The sequence below is a fragment of the Borostomias antarcticus genome, assembly GCF_949987555.1.
Source record: "Borostomias antarcticus genome assembly, chromosome: 26".
NCBI lineage: Eukaryota > Metazoa > Chordata > Actinopteri > Stomiiformes > Stomiidae > Borostomias > Borostomias antarcticus.
The window spans coordinates 5,935,644-5,944,836 of record NC_140259.1 but is presented as its reverse complement, the minus strand read 5'-3'; the positions used below and the strand labels follow the sequence as shown (position 1 = coordinate 5,944,836).

The following is a 9,193-nucleotide window of genomic DNA, read 5'->3' as shown; positions in this document are numbered from 1 at the left end:
GGTAGCTGCCATGCAAGGTGCTAACCTGCTCACTGGGAGCAATTTGGGGTTAGGTGTCTTGCTCAAGGACACTTCGACATGTAGACAGTTGGAGCTGGGATTCGAACCACTGACCCTTCGATCACTGAACGACCCGCTCTACCAACTGAGCTACAGCCGCCCCACATTAACCATAAGGCCACTGAGCTGGTTAATCTGAGTTCAGGCAGGGTGAGGGTGACATATGCCGCCCAGATAGCAAGCGGATGTGTAATGATTCTGGGCCATATATGGGCCGGAACTAAGCCACAAGGGCCAGATCTGGCCTGTATATGGCCCAGATCCGCTTGCTATCTGGGAGTAGCACAGCCCCACATACAGCACGCCTCAGGCACTAGCACAGCCAGCCCTGCCCCGCCAGGGGTCCTTCAGAGAGGAGTCTGTCCATGAGTCTGTCTGCCTGCCTGCCTGTCTGTCTGTCTGTCTCTGTCTGTCTGCCTGTCTGTCTGTCTGTCTGTCTGTCTGTCTGTCTGTCTGTCTGTCTGTCTGTCTGTCTGTCTGTCTGTCTGTATGTCCCAGACAGCATTCCGATCAGGGCCATATACAGGCTAGATCTGGCACTTGTGGTTTAGTTCCGGCCCATATATGGCCCAGATCCGCTTGCTATCTGGGGTCTGTCTGTCTGTCTGTCTGTCTGTTCCTCTATCATGACTTTCCTCGGACATCGTTGGCTTGACAGCATTTATATTTGGCACGGGTATCCGCAGGAGTCCTGAACAGACCGTGACAGGGCCAGATTTTTAATAAATTTACGCTTTGGATAATTTAAACATAAAATACTGATCTGAGCTGGCAGCCAATAGAAATACTGCTCCCAATAGAACCCCGCCCCCAGTGTTCCAGCTGGACTTACAGGGGAACGCCGCTGTCATAGCAAGTTTAGCTCAAATGTCGCTTTGTCCTCAATGAAACCGATCGGTACACACCAACATTTAACCGATCTGTGCAGTAGTAAGCTAGCTCCTTTATAATGGACGTCTATGGGCCTCCCCATGTGCTGACGTGTTAGGCATGGCTAGGAGGATTGTAAATTAAAAATCTTACTTGGTTTAGTTTAGATTTCAAAGAACACACTGAGTGGTCGGTCAAGCTGGTTTCAAACAAAGACAATAAGTTTATTCTGTGTTACGATTTGCAAATTCGGACTCGAGCACAGGAAGTGAATCCAGGCAAGAGTGAGTGACTGGGGAACGAAAGCTAACGTGGAAAAGGAAGTGACACAGTTTCAGGATGAAGAGGACAGGGAAGTGATGTCACACAGGAACAATTTGTAGTTTTAACAGACTGATTCTAGAGGAACGAACTACAAAGTTAGAACAACAGTCAAGTAGGAAAACAAAACACAGTGGTGAGACTTGAATTTCATTCACAGGATGTAAACAATCGTCTAGCTTTACCGTGGCGGATGTTTACAGTGCGAAAGGTATGGTGTAGTGCGTTCGGCGAAATAGTTCTGGCTCAAATGGAGCTTTTGTTTCAATATTCGGTTTGAGAATGCGATATACACTATATTGCCAAAAGTATTCGCTCATCTGCCTTTACACGCATATGAACTTAAGTGACATCCCATTCTTGATTCATAGGGTTTAATATGACGTCGGCCCACCCTTTGCAGCTATAACAACTTCACCTCTTCTGGGAAGGCTTTCCACACGGTTTAGGAGTGTGTTTATGGGAATTTTTGACCATTCTTCCAGAAGCGCATTTGTGAGGTCAGACACTGATGTTGGACGAGAAGGCCTGGCTCGCAGTCTCCGCTCTAATTCATCCCAAAGGTGTTCTATCGGGTTGAGGTCAGGATTCTGTGCAGGCCAGTCAAGTTCTTCCACACCAAACTCGCTCATCCATGTCTTTATGGACCTTGCTTTGAGCACTGGTGCGCAGTCATGTTGGAACAGGAAGGGGCCATCCCCAAACTGTCCCCACAAAGTTGGGAGCATGGAATTGTCCAGAATCACTTGGTATGCTGAAGCATTCAGAGTTCCGTTCACTGGAACTAAGGGGCCAAGCCCAGCTCCTGAAAAACAACCCCACACCATAATCCCCCCTCCACCAAACTTCACACTTGACACAATACAGTCAGACAAGTACCGTTCTCCTGGCAACCGCCAAACCCAGACTCGTCCATCAGATTGCCAGATGGAGAAGCGTGATTCGTCACTCCAGAGAACGCCTCTCCACTGCTCTAGAGTCCAGTGGCGGCGTGCTTTACACCACTGCATCCGACGCTTTGCATTGCACTTGGTGATGTATGGCTTGGATGCAGCTGCTCGGCCATGGAAACCCATTCCATGAAGCTCTCTACGCACTGTTCTTGAGCTAATCTGAAGGCCATATGAAGGTTTTTGGAGGTCTGTAGCGATTGACTCTGCAGAAAGTTGGTGACCGCTGCGCACTCTGCGCCTCAGCATCCGCTGACCCTGTCATCTGTTGGATGGGTGAGTGAATACTTTTGGCAACATAGTGTATTTCACATGACAGCATAATGACACCCTTCGCTTCCTGCCTTGAAAATGCATGTTTATCATAGTTTTTAGCAGAGGCCCATAGACCTCCATTATAAAGGGTGTGCGCGCATAGAGGAAAAAGGAGCTAGCTTACTACTGCACGGATCGGTTAAATGTTGGTGTGTACAGATCGGTTTCATTGAGGACAAAGCGACATTTGAGCTAAACTTGCTATGACAGCGGCGTTCCCCTTTAACGGCCAATTAGTGATGTCATCAACAAGTATCAGAACTAGTCTATTGATATAACGTAAATTACGCATATTTAAAGTGAATAGTGACAGTGTGACAGTATGCACTCAGAACGGCCCCTGTGGTGTCTGGTCACATGACTCCGTGACTCACTCACACGGCACTGTCATTTGTTTCTATGACAACAACAACTACTAAAGGGTGAGCTGAAAGAACGTTCCGGCGTATTAAAGCCGTTGACGCCTGTCCGTCTTTCTACCGACGACCGCTTGCATTACGTAATTGTCGGTGAGGCGTAGCTAGCCGCAATGTGCTGGGTCTGTAGAATGCTCACACACACACACACACACACACACACACAAACACACACACAAACACACACACACACAAACACACACACACACACACACACACACACACACAAACACACACACACACACACATTTGCCGGTGTGAGTCAGTGTGAAAAGATCTGTGTTATTGTGACCCTGGGCTGTGGAGTGTGTGTGTGTGTGTTGTGTGTGTGTGTGTGTGTCTGGGAGGAGGGGGGGTGGGCGATTGAAAGAGGGCTACAGAGAGATAGAAAGAGAGATAGAGATGGAGAGGAAGAAAGATACCGGCGATACAAAGAAAGAGAGACAGAGAGAAAGAGAGAGAGCAAACAGGAAGAGAGATAGAGAGAGAGGACGAGAGATACCAGAGATACAAAGAGAGAGACAGAGAGAGAGAGAGAGAGGACGAGAGATACCGGAGATACAAAGAGAGAGAGACAGAGAGAGAGAGAAAGAGAGAGAGCAAACAGGAAGAGAGATAGAGAGAGAGGAGGAGAGACCAGAGCTGGTTGGTGTCCCTACCGGCGGGGAGAGCACTTTGGTGTCCAGCAGGTGGGTGCAGACGTCCTGTACGGGCGCCACCTCCAGCAGACGGCCGGCGCTGAGGATGGCGGCGACGCTCCGGTGGCTCACGGTCAGCGTGGCGGTGTAGGCGAAGTCCAGGACCGCGCCCAGCGCCTCGGCCCGCACGAAGTCCAGCACGTACACGTTCTGCTGGTCGGCCGTGGCGCCCGAGGTGAACAGCTTGTGGAAGTAGGCGGAGCACGCCGCCAGGACGGAGCGGTGGGCGGGGAACTCGCGGTCCTGCGCCACGAGGAGGACGTCGCAGAGCTGACCGCCCAGGCGCTGCTTGTTGAGGCCGGCCAGCAGGTCGGCGCTGTGCTCAGGGAACGGGATGCCCACCGGGCCCTCCTCCGCCTCGCACGCCCCCCCCCCCGCCGCCGCCGCCGCCCCCGCCGCCGCTTCCCGATTGGCCCGCGGCTCTGAGGTGGCGCCCGCCCCGGCCCCCGGCGCCCGACGACATCTTCCACCAGCCTGCCGCCGAGCCGCCAATCACAGCAGCCGCGCGCGTGTCCGTCCTGCCGTCTGTCCGTCTGCCCGTCTGGAGGGGGGGGGGAAGAAACAGTCAGTTCTCAGTTTAGCTCAGGATTTCTGTCTGTCTGTTATGATGACTGTCTGTCTGTCTGATGACTGTCTGTCTGTCTGTCTGTCTGACCTGTCTGTCTGACCTGTCTGTCTGTCTGTCTGATGACTGTCTGTCTGTCTGGGGGGTGATGAGGATGAAGAAAGAGTCAGTTCTCAGTTTAGCTTTCTGTGTGTCTGTCTGTCTGTCTGTCTGATGACTGTCTGTCTGTCTGATGACTGTCTGTCTGTCTGTCTGTCTGGGGGGTGATGAGGATGAAGAAAGAGTCAGTTCTCAGTTTAGCTTTCTGTGTGTCTGTCTGTCTGTCTGTCTGTCTGTCTGTCTGTCTGTCTGACCTGTCTGTCTGTCTGTCTGTCTGTCTGATGACTGTCTGTCTGTCTGATGTCTGTCTGTCTGATGACCTGTCTGTCTGTCTGTTTGTCTGTCTGTCTGATGACCTGTCTGTCTGTCTGTCTGTCTGTCTGATGACTATCTGTCTGTGGAGGGAGAGAGAGCGGGTTAATAAGAGGAGGTAGAGGGAGGGAAAGAAAGAAATGGATGAGTAAGATGTAGAGGATGAGGAAGATGAGGGGGGATATAATATTATGTAGAGGGGAGAAGAAGACTATAGAATAGGCAGAGGTTGAGAGAGAGAGAGAGAGAGAGAGAGGTGGAGAGAGAAAGAGAAGAGGAGGACGAGAGAGAATGTTCAATCAATCAATCAATCAAAGCTTTATTTGTATAGCGCATTTCATACCCAGAGGCAACACAATGCGCTTTACAGAGAACAAGGGAGGTGGGCATACGACCCACCCCTACATATTCCAGAGGGAAGCAAAAAAAACAGTAATCACCCGGGGGCCAGATAAGTGAGCTGTAAAAATTCTTCCCTGACCCCTCTCAACAAGGCGATCGAGCAAGCTCCAGGAGTATGTTTGTCTACCGGCTAAGAACATTTATAAAGCAATAAATAACATTAAATTACATTTTCAGTAAGAGAGGCTAAAAACATCATAGGAGAGACATGGCAAACACTGGTGTATGTCTGTGTGTGTGTGAGTGTGCCTGGGTCCAGGTAGAGGCAGGGGTCAGGGGTAGGGTGGGGGTAGGAAAAGGATACGGACCCGGGTTAGGGTGAGGGGAAGGGGATCTGAGCCCAGGACTGGTGTATGTCTGTGTGTGTGTGTGAGTGCGCCTGGGTCCAGGTAGAGGCAGGGGTCAGGGGTAGGGAGGGGGTAGGAAAAGGATACGGACCCGGGTTAGGGTGAGGGGAAGGGGGGACTGGGCCCAGGACTAAAGCCGGAAGTGGACTGGTGTGTGTTCTGTGTATCCAGGTGACGAAGGGCCATCTCTTCAGTTACCCAGGAGTGTACTACCACAGTGACCTCTGCCTGACCTCTGCCTGACCTCTGGGTCCAGGAAGATCGCTGAGAATTAGTGACATGGTGCTGGCATGTAGACATGCACTGTAAGTCAGTATGAGCAGAAAGACAGGTAGGTCTAGGTCTATTACCAACATGAGCACATAGACAGATAATTCTAGGTATCCCAAAGGTTGAGTCCAACGGGCTTCAGACAATCAATCAACCAATCAACCAATCAACCAATCAACCAATCAACCAATCAATCAATCAATCAATCAATCAACCAATCAACCAATCAACCAATCAACCAGTCAACCAATCAGCCAATCAACCAACCAATCAATCAATCAATCAATCAACCAATCAACCAATCAACCAATCAACCAATCAATCAATGTTATTGAAAGACTCATGGTCAATTAAAAAACATACAAATACACATACAAACAACAACATTAAAAAAGGCAATAATAGCAGTGTTTTCACATCGGTGACTGGTATCGCACAGTTTTGAGTCTAGGATTTGACAGCAGCATAATGATGGAGACAAGTTTCAAATGAAAGGGTTTTGGTGATCAACACTGTATATACAGGATAGGAAAACCTCTTTACCTGGGCACTTCAAAGAGAAATGGTAATTAAATGTAGTGCACTTATATATTTATATCCAAAGCGCTTTATAGCAATATCCTCTCTCATTCACATTCACACACCAATGGCGGCCAGCATCATAGAGTCTGCGCCACTTCGCTGCCCAAGCTGGTGTTCTGAGGGCGTGTCTAGAGGTCAAAATTGAAAGAATGGTCATCAAATGAGAGACGCTAGCCCAGGTGAGATGGGCGGGGCCAGGTTGGGTGGGAAGTCGTTACTGATTGGTGTCGTGGATTCCGCCAATCCCGGCGCCACCAATGAACTGGCAAGATTTGAACACCAGATTTTTTGCATGAAGTGTCCCAGACCCATAGAGAGATCTGCAGCATGCAGTAACATAGTTAGCATAGCTTACGTAGCGTATCAGTGAACGGACTCTCATGGGTCTGGCGTTGAGACGAGGCGCTAGACTGCTCATCAGGACCAATCTGGGGTTGGGTGTCCCGCTCAGGGACACTTGGACACGCTGCCAGGAGGAGCTGGAATCGAACCGGCAACCCGGACGGCTGCTCTACCTCCAGAGCGCTGCCGCCCCCAAGCAATGAACTACCAAAACATAGACTACTGGAAGACAGGCACTCCTGAAGTCACACGTTTATTGCAGGGGGGTGACCGACGTTTCGACAGGCGTCAGAGCCTCAGAGTCAACAGTAGTTCAAGGTATGTCTGCAACATGAGCAGATAGACAGGTAGTCATGGGTCTATCACCAACATGAGCAGATAGACAGGTAGTCATGGGTCTATCACCAACATGAGCAGATAGACAGGCAGGTCTGGGTCTATCACCAACATGAGCAGATAGACAGGTAGTCATGGGTCTATCACCAACATGAGCAGATAGACAGGTGGGTCTGGGTCTGTCACCAACATGAGCAGATAGACAGGCAGGTCTAGGTCTATCACCAACATGAGCAGACAGACAGGCAGGTCTAGGTCTATCACCAACATGAGCAGATAGACAGGTAGTAGTAGGTCTATCATCAACATGAGAAGACAGACAGGCAGGCAGGTCTAGGTCTATCACCAACATGAGCAGATAGACAGGTAGTCATGGGTCTATCACCAACATGAGCAGATAGACAGGTAGTCATGGGTCTATCACCAACATGAGCAGACAGACAGGCAGGTCTGGGTCTATCACCAACATGAGCAGATAGACAGGTAGGTCTGGGTCTGTCACCAACATGAGCAGATAGACAGGCAGGTGTAAATGTATCACCAACATGAGCAGACAGACAGGCAGGTGTAAATGTATCACAAACATGAGCAGACAGACAGGCAGGTCTAGGTCTGTCAGCAACATGAGCAGACAGACAGGCAGGTGTAAATGTATCACCAACATGAGCAGACAGACAGGCAGGTCTGAATGTATCACCAACATGAGCAGACAGACAGGCAGGTCTGAGTCTATCACCAACATGAGCAGACAGACAGATAGGTCTAGGTCTGTCACCAACATGAGCAGACAGACAGGTAGGTCTGGGTCTATCACCAACATGAGCAGATAGACAGGTAGGTCTAGGTGTATCACCAACATGAGCAGATAGACAGGTAGGTCTAGGTGTATCACCAACATGAGCAGACAGACAGGTAGGTATAGGTGTATCACCAGCATGAGCAGATAGACAGGCAGGTGTAAATGTATCACCAACATGAGCAGACAGACAGGTAGGTCTAGGTCTGTCACCAACGTCGACCTTACTGCTATACCTTTCATTGTCATAAACCGTGACAAAATCTACAGTACGTTCAACGACAAGTTCAGTTGTAACTAATGCGAGGTTTATACGCAGTCCGTCGACATGGAAACGGACTGGCTCCACAGCTCCACGTGAGCTTAACCTCTGACCTCCTAGAGACCCAGTCACAGCCTAGTCTAGCCCTAGCCTGGTTAAATCATGACGATAGGCTGAAAGGTGCTCAAGCAGTTATTTAGTATCGGCTCCGAATCGAGCTGCCCGTTTAAATAAAGGTTAAACAAATAAAACATTAATAAACTCTCATTCATGAACCTTTCTGGAGTGTACTTTATGAGTTAGTGTGTGTGTGTGTGTGTGTGTGTGTGTGTGTGTGTGAGTGTGTGTGTGTGTGTGTGTGTGTGTGTGTGTGTGTGTGTGAGTGTGTGTGTGTGTGTGTGTGTGTGTGTGTGTATTAAAGTGGGTAATAAAACTGAGTTTGGAAGAGCGCAGGGTGGATCACAGTGCATTCTGGGAGTGTGGCTGTGAGGCGTGGGTGAGAAAAGGAGGACTGGGAGAGAGGCAGAGGAGAGGAAGGGGAGGAGAACAGGGCAGGAGAGGAGTCGGAGGAGAGGAGGGGGGGAGGAGATGAGAGGAGGAGAGGAGGGGGGGAGGAGGTGAGAGGAGGGGGGGAGGAGATGAGAGAAGGAGAGGAGGGGGGGAGGAGGTGAGAGTATGTGAGAGGAGGAGAGAGGAGGAGAGGAGGGGGGGAGGAGGTGAGAGGAGGTGAGAGGAGGAGAGAGGAGGAGAGGAGGTGAGAGGAGGTGAGAGGAGGAGAGAGGAGGAGAGGAGGGGAGAGGAGGTGAGAGGAGGAGAGAGGAGGAGAGGAAAGCAGGAGGGGCTATGTACTTCCAGTTACGCCCCCCATGGAGACAGCCCCCAGGAGGAGTGGGAGGACATGCACACACACACACGCACACACACACACACACACACACACACACACACGCAGAGGGAGGGAATGGTATTAAAAAGGGAGGTTGTCAATCCGGTCTGAGCCGTTACCCCACCCCGGCCTGTGTGCCAAGTTTCAGAAAGGCTGTCCCCTCACTCACACGTGTGTGTGTGTGTGTGTGTGTGTGTGTGGGGGGGGGGGGATTAAAATGATCGACCGCTGCCTGGGGAGGGGGGCAGAGCGGGCCCTCCCCTCCCCTGTTTGGACATTTGCCTACACAAGCTCTCTCTCTCTCTCTCTCTCTCTCTCTCTCACACACACACACACACACACACACACACACACACACACACAC

General features: G+C 50.5%; 1 protein-coding gene across 1 annotated transcript in view; it reads right to left on the bottom strand.

The window, feature by feature from the left end:
• zbtb7a (zinc finger and BTB domain containing 7a) overlaps positions 1 to 4,093 on the bottom strand; it is a gene marked incomplete at both ends in the record, with an annotated part of 15,258 nt that extends 11,165 nt beyond the window's left edge. Inside the window, 2 exon segments of the mRNA XM_084459086.1 lie at positions 3,592 to 3,990; positions 3,992 to 4,093. Of these exon segments, the coding sequence (XP_084315212.1) occupies positions 3,592 to 3,990; positions 3,992 to 4,093 (501 nt within the window).
• Positions 4,094 to 9,193: the final 5,100 nt, after the last annotated feature.